The sequence below is a fragment of the Pipistrellus kuhlii genome, unplaced genomic scaffold (genome assembly GCF_014108245.1).
Source record: "Pipistrellus kuhlii isolate mPipKuh1 unplaced genomic scaffold, mPipKuh1.p scaffold_m20_p_1, whole genome shotgun sequence".
NCBI lineage: Eukaryota > Metazoa > Chordata > Mammalia > Chiroptera > Vespertilionidae > Pipistrellus > Pipistrellus kuhlii.
The window spans coordinates 82,688,404-82,703,943 of record NW_023425404.1 but is presented as its reverse complement, the minus strand read 5'-3'; the positions used below and the strand labels follow the sequence as shown (position 1 = coordinate 82,703,943).

General features: G+C 40.5%; 1 protein-coding gene across 1 annotated transcript; it reads right to left on the bottom strand.

The window, feature by feature from the left end:
* Positions 1-12,362: 12,362 nt before the first annotated feature.
* On the bottom strand, positions 12,363-13,222 carry LOC118727908 (synaptosomal-associated protein 23-like). Its single transcript, XM_036453934.1, is given in 2 exon segments — positions 12,363-12,867; positions 12,870-13,222. Coding segments are annotated over 2 exon segments (636 nt in total). The 5' UTR covers positions 13,126-13,222; the 3' UTR covers positions 12,363-12,487.
* Positions 13,223-15,540: the final 2,318 nt, after the last annotated feature.

Sequence of the window (15,540 nt, the reverse complement as noted above, 5' to 3'; positions counted from 1 at the left end):
CATAAAGATTATATTTAGTTTACAGAAACTGGCTTTTATAATCAATTGATTTAATACAGATATTCTGCAAAGCAATATACATAGCCATATTTCTGTATATAATTACATTTCCATATAACTATATTTCAGTACTAAAAAGAGATTTTAATTAAAAGTTTTAAAATGGCAAAATTACCATATGCATACTATAAACAATAGTATTCATGATGGCTGGGAGAAATACAGTGAAAGAAATTAACTTTGAAATTTAAAAATAAGTTTTTCTGATATTTTCTAAAAATCAGTATAAGTTTTAAAAATATGTCTTAACCAATACTATAAGAACTAATTATACAGACAAATGCTATACAGTATAAAGGAAATTTAACTCTAGTTATTTTTAACTAAGTGAATTATAAAATAAATCTAAGACCTCATTGGAGGCCAAGTTTTTTGCAAAGATATAAAAACTGAGCTATGGTTGGCAGGGACATATGTGATAGATTTTGAGAAACAATTCTAATCTATGAGTCAGAATCTTTAAAATTCTGGAGAAGAAAGAATGGCAGTAATCAATGCAAGATGACACAAAGTATGTTCTCTGCGAGCTGTTCCAAGTCTATTTTAGTAAGTGCACATGTTTCCAAAATAAATGATGCTTTCCAAATAGTCAAATGGCATTTGGATCATATAGGGTCTTTAAAAAGTCTTTTCATATCATCTCACATCTAACTAGACTCTCCAAAACCTTTAGTAAAAGAAATATTTTTTAAAATTTAGAAAGGAATCTAAGTTAAAGGCTATATTGGGACTAGAGTTTTTCATATAAATATTGGCATTATCTGTATTTAGTATTACTAATTGAGGATATTCCATAAACATACATGATTTTGATTAATAAAAAAAACATATACAATAGATTATTTGCCAGAAGGATTCAAAAACCCAATGGCAAGTTATACTCATGCCTAAAATTTATTACAGCAAAGGATATTAAGCAGAGGTAGCAGGAAATAGATGTGCATTAGTGGAGTACAGAGAGGTTCAGTACAGGTTTTTTATGATCTTCATCTCAGGCCATACATAATCTCTCTGATTATACTGTATGTGGAATGTCTCTGACCAGGGAAATCCATTTGAGCCTTTATAGGGGGCAGGTCGCATGGGTTCATTTTGTTACACAACCAGCCATGACAACCAAAATGAAGAGTTATAACAAACAAAGGTTCATGTAATCATTCTTGAAACTTGTGTAAACCAACTTGACAAGCCAGAATCGCATGGCCATTCCTCTAATTGTGTGTAACAAAATGGTGAATCGCTAACATAAAGATTCAAGGGACCACATTCCGACGTGCTCACCAAGGGTCCATCATGGTTTCTCCAGAGGCATGTCAGGAATTGAGCATACAAAACTGCAGTGATAACTCTTTCATGCTTTCATCAAGGATATTTTTTTTAATGAGCAATGGGAGCAAGCTTGCAGGATGGTATTACTCCTTATGCCTGGCATGCTCCATAATTCTGCCTATCCCAAAGTTTCTCCCCCAGAAAGACTGCCCTCCACTTCATCTCCTCTCCTCATTTCCAAATACCACATGCCCTTCAAACTCCCAAGGTATTGGCTGATTACCAAGGACCCATGTCCAGCTGGTAACCATCACTTGGGCAGCTAGGACCACCTACATAATATGTAGGGTCTGATGAAAATACTGTGGGGCTCCTTGTTAAAAAATTAATAATTTTTAGGTGCTGACAGCAAAGCACTAAAGCACGAGTAAGGCAGAGCACATAGCCCTGTGAAACTACATTGATTACATGAAGTTAGTCCTGAGTGCAACTATTATCTTCTGCAGGTTTGCCTCTCTCAAGACACCAAATTATTGATCAAAAGATGACTTGGTGTCCTAGCCAATTTAGCACAGGCCTGAAGAAACCTGAGTTTGATTCCAGTTGAGAGTAGATACCCTAGTTGCAGGCTCAATTCCTGGCCCTAGTTAGGGTGTGTGCAGGAGGCAACAATCAATGTATCTCACTCATCAATATTTCTCTCTCTGCCTCTCCCACTCCCTTTTATCCTCTCTTTAAAAAAGTGTTCTCAGGTGAAGATTTTTTTAAAAAAAAAGTTGACTTGGTGAGCCTAGAGTCAGATGAAGGTAATCGGTTGTTCTGAGAAGCTGTTGGTGAACCGTTAACTTAGTGTCATGGGTTTTCTACTGGTGCCAGTTAGACAGCTAAAGGGCAGTGAAAAGTATGCTCACCTTAGAGTCATATCACTCCTAGTTCTGCCCCTCTCTGCAAGTGTGAACCTAGAAAGTCACTTGGCCTCTCAGACTCCATTATCTCCTCAATAAAACAGGAGTGATAATCATACTGAGTTTATGGGACAATTGTGAATGTTGAAAGATATAATACACATAAAGGCACTTTGAAAATTAAAGTATTACGCAAGTGTTATTAGCCTTCTCTCTAGTGATATTTTCATCTAGAAAACAAAGAATATTAGTCTATTATTTTCTCTTTCATGGGTAGTACTGGAGACACCCCAACCAATACTTTCCCAACTTTGCAAAGACATTAATGCTTCTGTCATTATGGCATTATCCATAAATAACCTCATATCATGTTTCCCCAACTCACAAAATACAGTTCCAGCTAACGTTTCAGGAGAGACTGATATACTTATATTATCCAGGTTGAATAACTTCTACAGGCTAATCTTACATGCTTTATGTTTTGTTACAATTAACTTCAAATTCAGAAAGTGACACTTGAAAAACTTGTCCCTAAATTGTGGGTCTGTCACACTATATAATACCTGCAGTCCCCTTGTACAAGATACACTTTGCTTTTGTTAGTCTCTTGGCTTCTTAACTACTGCTATGTGCACATAAAGATCTTGATAAATATTTGCTAAATGAATGAATTACTGAATGAATAAATGAAAAAAACAGAAGATCATAGTACAGAGATACCAATTCTGAAACTTGTTTATAATCATCAGACATGATTTTTTTGATGTCAGAAATAATGGTTCTGCTGAAATAGTGTGACCAGTGGTTGAGCATGGACCTATGAACCAGGAAGTCATGGCTAAATTACCAGTCAGGACATATGCCCAGGTTGTAGGCTCGATCCTCAGTAGAGAGCATGCAGGAGGCAGCTAATCAATGATTCTCTCTCATCATTGATGTCTCTATATCTCTCTCCTTCTCCCTTTCTCTGAAATATACATATATAGAAATAATGGGTCTCTTAGTTGCTCCCTATAGATTTTAAACAGTGAAGTACATCCAGATAGTTGCAATACTTCTCCCAGGAAAATGCAGTTGTAGTGATAGCAGCTGCGGGGCTGATGATGGAAAAGATGAACTGACAGAAACCACTGATTAGCCCACACATATAAGCCTTCCCTGGATGGGAAAAGAGCTTCAATATTGGGGTTATGAATCTGTTTAAATGTGGTCAAAGAGCATTCTGGGACCAGATCTGGATGGAAGACCAATCCATGAAGGGCCAGTCTAAAATGGATCTTTTCACTTCTCATCTTTCCTCCATACATTCTATTTCCCCCTGTAAAAAATATTTCCTCTACTCTACAACAGCCTCACAATATGGCTACCATTGATATTTCCAAAGCCAGCTCCAAACCATGAGTCATCTCTAACACTGTCCTAATTCCCTCAGAAATGAGGAGTTTAACTGGTCCTCTTAGAGGAAGTGCAGCATGGCTCTGAAAGATGAGGCTAGCTTTTGGAGGTGGATTAAAGAAAATAAAGAAATAGTTTCCATTTTCAAACTTCTATTTCCTATATCTATTTTGGCCAGGTATGTAATAAAGATGATAAATGTGGGTTGACAAGTTGAATTGAGTTCCCATTTTGGTCAACTCAGAAATTGAGTTCAGAATGTGAATGTGCTCTTCCAGATAAGTGACTTCATCTAGATATTGGAGGCAACCCAAGAAATTTCAATAAAATAAATTGCTTGCTCTAAAAATTGAAGTATTCTATTTTTAATGTTATGAAAGAAATAAGTGAATGACTTTGAGCATTCAGCCTTTAGGATGATTAAGAAACACAAAATTATTGTGACACTATGCCCTTAAATGAGAATTAAGAATCCTCTGCAAAACCTTTGAGCAAATTAAAATCTTTATTGCTTATGCTCCCTAGGTCCCTGGAAATCAGAGTGAATATAATTAAAGCATGGTTTTTACAACACTGACAGAACTCTAATTTTGAAGGTGATCTTCAGGTCCAGAGAGTTCAGAATGCTCCAATTATGTACTGATTTAATTAACTAATTAAGTAAGTCAAAACATGTCATTTTGAGGACCTCATGTTTATTTAGAGTGAATTTGATTAACTGAATTTTCAGCAGTTAGAATGAGATGTTTCTTCTTGTTGTAAGGAGTGTCTTTTTTCATGTAGACAATAATGGCACTCCTACTATAAAAAAGTAGAGTGTAGAGAGGATCCAAGATGGTGGCATAAGTAAACACCTAAACTGCTGCTTTGCACAACAATTTCAAAACTGCAACTAAAAGACAAAACGTTTATCACTCAGAACCATGGGAAAGCTAGCTGAGTGAAGGAAAATGAAAAGAGCATTTAGTGCACAAACATGGAAAACTGTGGTACAGAGGCATGCGCGAACTGGGCTGGCAGTGGATGTTTCTTTCTTCAACCAGAAGGGAAACAAGCTCCCATTTCTGGGGAGACGCTGGAGACCTAAACTCCTACGGGGAGAAACTGGACTGTCTACCATCAGGTTGGTAAGTGAGGGTGGCTTCCTTACAGAGCTGCGCAGGAATAATTGTTTGCTGTGCTGGGGCATGGGACATGGGGATCCAGTTGGAGGTGTAGGGATGGCTGGCTGGCAGCCATTGCTGTTTGCCATGAAATAGCCTGGTGACGCCCTGAAACCCTGCCCTGCACAACCTACAAACCCACCCAAGATCCAAGCAGTGACTTTTGCATATAAATAGCCTTCCCTATCACAACTTAACCTAGCAAACTTGCAACTCAGGTCAGACAGCTCCAAAACCTCCAAACCCCAAGAAAAGAGGAGAAAACTTCAGTTCTCGCTGTAGCTCCTGCACGGTGGCCTCAAACAGTAGCTGACCTGCACCCCACTGGAGATCCAGAAGCCAGTGTACCTAGTGGTCAGTGTGAGACACCAGATTTTAACTCCTCATATCCATAAGTGATACATTCAAGAGCAGACTCAGTGAGCACCAAAGCCCCACTGAAACAAGACCTGCACCATAAGCGTGTCTCCACAGCACAGCAGTTCTTCCATTATAAACACAGCAGGTCCTCACAGCCAATTGACCTAGTGGTCAATTCCTCCCAGTGTACCAATAGCAATCAAGGCTTAACCTCTCTAAGACTTTGCACGCAGTCCACAAAAATGTGTACCAAGAGTGTCCACCTCAGGTGATTGGGGAGGCTGAGCTACTGGCCCCTATAGGTCACCTACCACACAAAGCCACTCCATTAACACAGGGAAGCAGCCAAAATGCGGAGACACGGAAACATGTCATAAATGAAAGAAACAGAGGAAAGCAAACTACTGGACGACATAGAGTTCAAAACCACATTTATAAGGTCACTCAAGAATCTTCTAAAAACCACTGAGAAACTTGATGAGACATCCAAAGAGATTAGTGAGACATTCAAGGACCTTAATAAGAATGCCAAAAAATGGACCTTCCTTCGGAGATTCTGCACTCTGTTCCATGCTTCCATGATCACAGGTCTCAGGGAAGCACCCACGCAGGCTACGTCCCTTCCCGGAGCTACCTACCAGCTTGAACGGGGAAACCTCGCCATCTTGAGAGGAAGATTGGATTGTGTCAGAGGCCTGAATACCCACAGTTGCAGTGACCACCAAGCAGCTGTGACCCTCATAACACGGATCCCAGGCAGCACGAACACTTGGCCTCATGGAAGTGCCCCACTGCACGGTGAAAAGAAGAGAGAACTACACAACCAGACATCCTAAAAAGAGAGATCATGGGGAGACAAAAAAACAGCCCGCATATGAAAGAAAAACAGGCTTCACCAAAAAAGGAAGTAAATGAGATAGAGGCAAGCAACCTACCAGAGCAAGAATTCAGAGTAATGATCATAAGATGGCTAAAAAGAAAGACAAATTTGACAATATGAGTAAGAACCAAGAAGAAATGAAAAATGACATCGCTACTGTAAATAACTCAATAGAAAGCATCAAGAGTAGATTAGAAGAAGCAGAGGACCGCATCAGCAAGCTAGAAGACAAGATGGAAAAAAAAATACCCAATTAGAACAGCTTCTGGGAAAAAAAATTAAAAAACAGGAGGAAAGTCTAAGGGAACTTTGGGACAATACAAAACAGTGCCTGCAACCAAGGTACATGCCCTTGACTGGAATCGAACCCGGGACCTTCCAGTCCACAGACCGATGCTCTATCCACTGAGCCAAACCGGTTTTGGCTGAACTTTTCACAAAAAAAAAAAAAAAAAAAAAAAAAAAAAAAGGCATATTTTAGCTATATCACAATTAATTTTGGTTCCACAGCAACAGAAAAGCACATTTATTTATTACATCTTTTGCTGCCTGATACTATTCCCCACCAATGGGAAAACGAACTTCTGAATGGTACCTGATTTCATGACTTTCCACCAGCAAAATCAGGATGGTTTTGGAACATCATGTCTCCAAAAAAGCAAGAATGATTTGCCAATGTTATCACCTATAAGATTTTAATCTCCAGGGAACTCATACAACTTAACAAAAGAAAGAGAAACAACCCAATCAAAATATGGGCAATGGACCTAAATAGATACTTTTCAAAAGAGGACATAAAGAAGGCCCAGAAACCTATGAAAACATGTTCAAAATCACTAATCATCTGAGAGATGCAAATCAAAATGACAGTGCGGTACCATCTCACACTTGTCCGAATGGTTATTATCAACAAATCAACAGAAGACAAGAGGTGGCGAGGATGCAGACAAAAAGGAATCCTGCCAAAACTGGTTTGGCTCAGTGGTAGAGCGTTGGTCTGTGGACTGGAAGGTACCAGGTTCGATTCCGGTCAAGGGCATGTACCTTGGTTGCAAGCACATCCCCAGTAGGGGGTGTGCAAAAGGCAGCTGATCAATGTTTCTTTCTCATCGGTGTTTCTAGCTCTCTATCTCTCTCCCTTCCTCTCTGTAAAAAATCAATAAAATATATTTAAAAAAAGAAAGAAAGAAAAAAGAAAAAGGAATCCTCTTGCATTGCTAGTAGGAATGCAGGCTGGTGCAGCACTGTGCAGAACAGTATGAGTTTCCTCAAAAAAACTAAAAATGGAACTTCCATTTGACCCAGTCATCCCACTTCTAGGAATATATCCCAAGAAGCTAGAAACACCTATTAGAAAGGATATGTGCACCCCTATGTTCATAGCAGCGCAATTAACCCTAGCTAAGCTTTAGAAACAACACACGTGCCCATCAGCAGATGAGTGGATTAGAAAACAATGGTACATCTACACAATGGAATACTATGCTGTTGTAAAAAAGAAATAACTCTTACCATTTGCTATAGTGTGGGTGGACCTGTAGAGCATTATGCTAAGTAAAATAAGCCAGTCAGAGACAGATAAATATCACATGATCTCACTCATTTGTGGAATATATTGAACAATATAAAGTGATGAACAAAAATAGAGAATCAAAGAAGTATCGTACAGACTGTCAAACTACTGTAGGAAGGCCAGAGAGGGTTGGGGTTGGAGGTAAAAGATCAACTGAAGGACTTGTATGCATGTACATAAGCATAACCAATGGCCGCAAGGGGTGAGAGCATGTGCCGAGGGGAGAGAGTAGAGGAGGCTGGGGAAGGTCAATGGGAAAAAAAGGAGGCATATGTACTACTACCCTGTTACCCTGAAAATAAGACAGTGTCTTATATTAATTTTTGCTCCCAAAGATGCGCTAGGTCTTATTTTCAGGGGATGTCTTATTTTTCCATGAAGAAGAATACAGTACACATTTATTGTTAAATGAAAATAAAGGAAATTTATTACCTGTATATGGTACGGTAGTATAATAGTTGTCAACACAAACCAGACAAACTGTGAATCCTACAGTATCAAGAATTTACTCATTTATTCAATGACAATCATGTCATCATCTTCTGGAACATCATCATAACAATCCAATTCCTAAATTTCCTGGTGAATTTCTTGTGACTCCATTTCTTTCAGAATCAGTGGACCAAATCTCTCATGTTTAGCAATAGCACTGTCTTTAAATGAGTACTTCTTGTCAAGGTAGCCTGCTCACAGTGCATTTGCAATGCAACTGTCAGTGATTTTCTCCTATGAATTCTTCACCCAAGTCACAACTTCTTGCAGTTCAGGTTTCACAAAGTTTCCACGCTGATTTCTCTCCATTCTATTTTCAATGTAGTCATTAATTTCCATGCACAAATTGTCTTTGAATGGCTTGTTTATTGCAATATCAAGAGTCTGGAGATAGGCCGTCATTCCTGTGGGAATCATTATCTGATCTATTTTTCTTTTGTGAAGAAATGTCTTCATGTCTCTAGCGTGGTGAGTGCTGGCTGCATCCCAGACTAGCAGACCTCTTTGTCTCCCTCGCATAACTAGCGGCAGCATTAAATTGACCCACTTCTTTATAACTGCTTGTGTGGCCCAGGCTTTTTCAGTTTCAAGAATAAAAAACGCCCAAAACACGTTCAATCTTTTCCTTCTTGCCCTTAGAAATGATTAAAGGTGGTATTTTAGTGCCATCCAGACGAATTGCCAAGATACAGGAAACGTGCAATTTTGAAAGCAGTGGAGGGAATGTACACTAAGGAGGCACCCTGCTGTTCAATTGTTGTTTGAGATGATTGGCTCATAAACACTGCAGTTTCATCCATAGCAATCATGTTGGAAAGATTGTATTTAGAGAAGTCAGCATCATCAATAAAGGACTTGAATGCAAGTGCTCACTTAATAACTTGAGTATCTTCCAACCTAAACAATGCTGTACTGGTAGATCTTCTTAAAGACAGTTCACTTCACTGAAGGAAATTATCCAGCCAGTGTTTTGATGCTTTGAAGTCTTCGGGGGCTATGTCAAACTGTGGTGCCATTGCAAGGGCAAATTCTTAAATCTGAGCCCTATTCACAACCAAAGCCTTTGCTCTCCTGTCAACAACCCATTCACAGATCAGGTCTTCCAGCTGGGAAAATAATGGCTGCCGACCTGATCCACACTTGCACTTTTTAGCATTTTCCTTGTCCACTTGTTCAATGAGGTTACCATACTCTGCTTGCCATTTTCGGACCAATCAGATACTCAACATCTTCTCTTTGCAAAAAGCAGTAAGATTTTGGCCCCAAGAGTCTTCCACGACTCCTTTCTTCTTCTTTTTTTTCTTTTTTTTTTTTTTTTTTAATATATTTTATTGATTTTTTTACAGAGAGGAAGGGAGAGAGATAGAGAGCTAGAAACGTCGATGAGAGAGAAACATCGACCAGCTGCCTCCTGCACGCCCCCTACTGGGGATATGCCCGCAACCAATGTACATGCCCCCGACTGGAATCGAACTCTGGACCTTTCAGTCCACAGACCAACACTCCACCACTGAGCCAAACCAGCTTCGGCCCACGATTCCTTTCTTAAGGTCCACAGAGTAGCTTTTTCTTCTTGTGCTCATTTCTAGGGATAAAAAAAAAAGGAATTGGGGTATCAAGGTGGGGGGAGGGGAGTCACTTAAAATGACACAGGGGGATCAGAGGGGGGAATCAAAATGGCACAGGAGATTTAGAGGGGGGATTACCATTTTAGTAACCCCTTTTGATCCTCCTGTGTCATTTTGATTGCCCCCTCTGATCCTCCTGTGTCATTTTAAGTGACACCCCTCCCCCCACCCCTTTGCCACTGAACACCTTTACCAGACATCCCCCTACCCCTTTATCAGACATTTACCCCCTGGGGCCTGCCTGGGGACTGTCACTGGGCTTGCTGGGGCCTGGATCTGGCTGGAGCAGGGTCTGCCACTGACTGAGAACCTTCAGTCATCATGGGGGCAGCTGGGAGCATCAGGTAGTGTCACCAGAGACAGACCAGCACTCACCACCTTCGCCGTGTCCCATCTGCTCTAATCCTCTTGTTCTTCTACACGCATCAGCCAAAGTCTCCTCCTCTCTCCTGCCCTGCGCTTACCACTCACTCTGACCTCCGCTCCACCTCCACACAGCAGTGATGTCAGGACTCCACGTACTGTCACTGGTTGCTATTGTAGATGCCAGTGGGGTGGCCCTAGAGACCAGTTTACGGTAAATTTATTTTCATTCTGAGACAGAGCCGGGGGGGGGGGGGGGGGGGCTTATTTGGGGAGGGGGAATGCCTTTTATTTCACTCAGAAGGAAACCTGTAAGTAGGTCTTATTTTTGGAGGATGTTTTATTTTCAGGGAAACACGGTATTTTTTTTCTCCCTATTAGTTATAAAATTTAATTGTAAGGATCAAGCAGTGGTTATTGGTCAAACCAAACCACATTAATAGTTTTGATGTGTACAGGTGCCAGCTTTTAAATAAAGGTGACAAATACCAACCAGATTCTTATTATAACACTGTTCAGGATCTAAACAAGTGTGATTCTGAACATAGTTCAATACACAAGGCTAAAAGAATGATAGTGCAATCATCAATAAAAAAAACAAAGGCATAATTTTCCAAATCAATTTTAGTTAAACAGAATTCTAGCTTTTCAAAAGTCTAAATCTACATAAAACTCAAAGTAATCTAATTATTTTTCTACCTGAGATCAAAACAAGTTTATATTTTCCTATCTAAACATAATTCTTGGCATTGAGGTAAATCTGAAATCATGTGAAATATTTTGTCAAACATTCCCCCAAAATTTTAAGCCCTGCTTTAGACAGATATTCTCATGTTACAATACATACTTAAATATTTTTCTTCAAGGACTAATGACAAACTTATGAGGTTAATAGGCTTGAATTAGAACCATGATACTAATAATATGAAAATAAAAAGCCATTCATTTGTATAAAGTGTTCCTGTATGATGCAATATGAAATGTGATCACAGACTCTATGTACATATATGAATCATCAAGACTTCAGGAATTAAACTCACTTTAAGAATACTCCTATTCTTTTTTGAAGCAGATGTTTCACACTTGTGATATATAACAAAAATATTGTATATAAAAGCTCCAAAACCAAGTAATAGCCTAAACTGGCAATAACTGCAACTTAAAATCTAAATCCAACTATTACTGTGGCTATGCAACTTATTGCTTTGTGGCCTGAAGGTTTTACTGAGATAACAGCCTCTTATCTTTTCTCCTCCTTGCACTGCCCTACCCCCGCCCCCAACTTCCTATTTCATGGCTGTCTTTGGCAATGCTTCCAAATCATGAAAGCAGAAGAACCTACTTCAGTTAATGAGGAGGGTGAAAAACAACACTATATACGATGTATAAAAACCAAGCTAAGAGTATAAACTGAGAAAATATTGGAAGGCTAAGCAGCAGTCTACCCTCAAGGAAAAAAAGAGAAAATAAAAAACAGGGCTGTTACCCCTGAAATATGGTAGCACTCATACTTGGGTAAGAACTGCTATTTGAATTTTAACCTTGCTATCTGACTTCGACCTTCGATTGCTTGCTTGAACAATAGGGTAGTTGCAGGAGATTGACTCCCACTGACTCAGTAGCTTCAGGGGTAGAAACTGTAGATAACCTTTAGTTCTGCTTTTGTATTATGGGCAAGATGGGGCCACATTCCAATGTCAAGCAGAGTGTGACTGGGAACCAACCCTGCAGGCCGTCCCCAGTCTTTAGAATTTAGTCCTGAGGGGCCAATCAGGGTTAGCCGAGGCAGTGACATCACCGACCTGAATAAAACTCCTGGACTGGGTGAATTTCGCTCTCTTCCGCCATGCTGCCGGCGTGAGTGGGACAGGGCCCATGCTAGCATGGAGATGGCTCTTTTGTTTATTGCATCGGACTCGGCTCCCTGGTGGTCCTTGGGGATCATGACTGGAATCCCCAGCCAGGACCATGAGGGACCCCCATTCCGAAGAGCCTGACTGGCCCCTCAGGACTAAATTCTAAAGACTGGGGACGGCCTGCAGGGTTGGTTCCCAGTCACACTCTGCTTGACATTGGAATGTGTGTGTTTGTCTGTGTTTTTGTGTGAGCGCTCTGGAGGGACTGCCCCTCCATCGGGGCTCTTACCTGGGTGTTTACCGGCTGCTGCGTCAGCCATGGTTTGAGTCCAGATTCGAATCTGTAATAAATTCTAGCATGCTTAATCAAATTGGCTCCGGTGGTCCATCTCTTGGGGACTCGCTTCGTAACAACCCCTTGCCCCTCTTCCACTTTATCTCCTGATTAGAAGAGTGTGGAACCAAAATTTCAAACTCTGAAAAGGCAATGACTGCAGGAAGAGCTAGATAAGTGAGTAAATGGTAAAGAAGCACAGCAGTGCTTTAGCTGTCAATGAGTTTCTTTGCTCTGGCATTGGCACTTTCAATACGATCCTTGTTGGTGTCAGCCTTTTCTGTGATCCGGTCTATTTGTCGATTCTGAGCCTCAATCTCATTGCCCATGTCCAGGGCTATGTGTTTTAGATTTCCTAGGATATTGCCCACTTGACTCAGGTTCTCTTCCATTTCATCTTCTCTGGCATCATTTGCTATACGTTTAATGTATCCATCATTGGCTGCTCCTGTGGCTGCTTGCTGAGGCTGACCATTTGTTACTCGGCCTGGCTGCTTAGATACTACTTTGTTAGGAGAGTTGTCTCCGCCATCTCCCCATGTTGTCTTATAGGCCTTACCAGACTCAAAGTTCTTTGTCCTATTATCATACATGGGCAGACACAAAGACCACAGCACTTGTTGAGTTTTGTTAAAGTCTTCTCTGCTTCTTTAATGTCTTTATTTATTTGGTCCATGTCTTCTATGCGGTTTAGTTGTTCCCCTTGTTCATCCAGCATAGTGACAGTCTTAATTCCTGCATCCTGAGACTCAATGGCTAAACCCAGGATTCTCCTTGTACTTTCCAAAGACTCATCAGTAACCTGGTGAACCCTCAACTGAATTTCTTCTGGTGACAGATTATCCATGATGAATTAAAACTCCTGATAGCACAGACAATGAAATGTAGATATTCAAGCAGTTCCGGTCTCTCCTCTCCGGGCCGCGGTCGCTCGGACACCCAAGACCCGATCGAAACACAGTATTTTTAATACTTTAAACAATAAAATAAAATAATTTTTTTAATTTTTTAAAATTAAATTATTATCTTTGTACATATACCATTCCCCTTCCCCTTCCATACATGCCCTCCCTCCCCAGAGTTTTGTGTCCATTGGTTGTACTTATATGCATGTATACAAGTCCTTCGGTTGATCTCTTATCTCCTCCAGATCTCCCTAACCTCCCCACTGTAATTTGACAGTCTGCTTGTTGCTTTACTGTCTCTATATCTATCTTTTGCTTCTTCAGTTTATAACGTTCTTTATCATCCATAAATAAGTGAGGTCATGAGGTGTGTCTCTTTCATTGACTGGCTTATTTCACTCAGCATGATGTACTCCAATTCCATCCAGGTTGCTGCAAATGATGAGAATTTCTTCTTTTTTATGGCAGCATAATATTCCATTGTGTAGATGTACCATGGTTTTTGGATCCAGTCATCTGCTGACGGGCACCTAGGCTGTTTCCAAATTCTAGCTATTGTAAATTGTGCTGCTCTGAACATAGGGGTGCATATATCCTTTCTGATTGGTGTTTCTAGCTTCTTGGGATATATTCCTAGGAGTGGGATTACTGGGTCAAATGGAAGTTCCATTTTCAGTTTTTTGAGGAAACTCCACACTGTTCTCCACAGTGGTTGCACCAGTCTGCATTCCCACCAGCAGTGCACGAGGGTTCCTTTTTCTCCACAACCTCGCCAACACGTGTCGTTTGTTGATTTGTTGATGTTGGCCATTCTGACAGGTGTGAGATGGTACCGCATTGTTGTTTTGATTTGAATCTCAAAATAAAAATTTTTAAAGATGAAAGATGCCCCAAAGAAATTGAGGCTGGGAAAAGATTTTATACTAAAGGAACTCATAGAGACACTGCATGATACTGAAAACACAAAGGATAAAAATGTGCAAGGTGATTCAGACTTGGAAGTGAATGTGACAATCCACCAAGGCATAGAAAGTTGCTTGTTCCATATTGCAAGTTATATGAAAAAGGCAAGCACTGTCCATACTATTCTTGATAATTTTTTTTACAAAGAAATAAAACACTTTGGTTTTTATTGTGTTAAATTATAATACACTACTTTAGTATTATAATTGGTCCGCACTAGCACAGCCAAGGGTTTGGTGAGCCTGAGGGAGGATGAAGAAAAAGTCAGACAAGAGAATAAGCTGGGTCTAGGTGGACCTTCTGTGCCTGGCTGAGGCCACAGAACAGATCCAGACCGCAAAGCTGATGCTTTATTTATAGTCAGGGGAAAACAAGGTAATTTACAATGTTCTTATAAGTTTCACTTATTTTGGCAGCACTAGCTGCCCCTCCCACAGCCAAAAATCCAGGGAGCACTCAAAAGATCAAGCTTAATTATGCTTAGGGGGCTGTGCCTTCCAAGCTGGGACTTATTTGCGACTTTGCCAGCAGATCAGTCCGAGGCTTAACCCTATTACAGCTCCCTACAATAATACACTAAAGTAGTTAGTTTCACTATTTTTCCACTAGTGAATTAGACATTACTCCATTAGAAGATGGAGCAGCCCATGTAACATCCAGCTGTTAAAAGTGGGAGGGCTGTTGGCCAAGGTGGAGGCTCTCAAACAGGAGCCAGCCTGAGAGAAAGCCACATATTCGTTTTTTGTGGTGTTGTTTTTTAACCAGAGCACAGGAGTTTTCATTTGCAACTACTCATCTGAGGCTTTGGTGCAGAGCGGAAGATGAGGACTCAAGGTTCCAAAGGAGAAGATGGGGTGGGAAGCATTTGGGGGTGATGTGGAAAAGGAGCAGCCTGGAGTATTAGGTGTAGTTCCCGAAACCAAAACAGCCATTTTTTATGAAAAGAGCTAGTCACTCCCAGTAGCTGCAGGACAGGAAAAGAAAAAGAACCCCACCCTAGATGATATAATAGCCTGTCCACTCTCAGGAGTCCTGCTTGCACACCCTGTATTACCTCTTCAGAGGAAACAAAGCAGAAGCCGACCTACAGGTCTGAACCATCCCAGGAGAATCAGTGACTAGTTTGAGAGAGGGGCCATCTGCCCCTCTATCCTGGGAACCAGACTGGTACTTTCTCTGCACAGGAGAACTGATAAAAAATCTCCAGGATTGCAGCCAACTCTGCTGGTCTTCATACAAGAATCTCTGTCCAGCGAGGGCAGAGTAATATTTTAGGTCACTTATGGAGGAATAACTCTGTGACAGGGCTTCTCTTTTCTTCTCTTTTATTTTTACCTTTCTTTTCTTTTTCTTTTTAAAATGTATCTTTTTTATTTACTTGCTTTATTTATTTA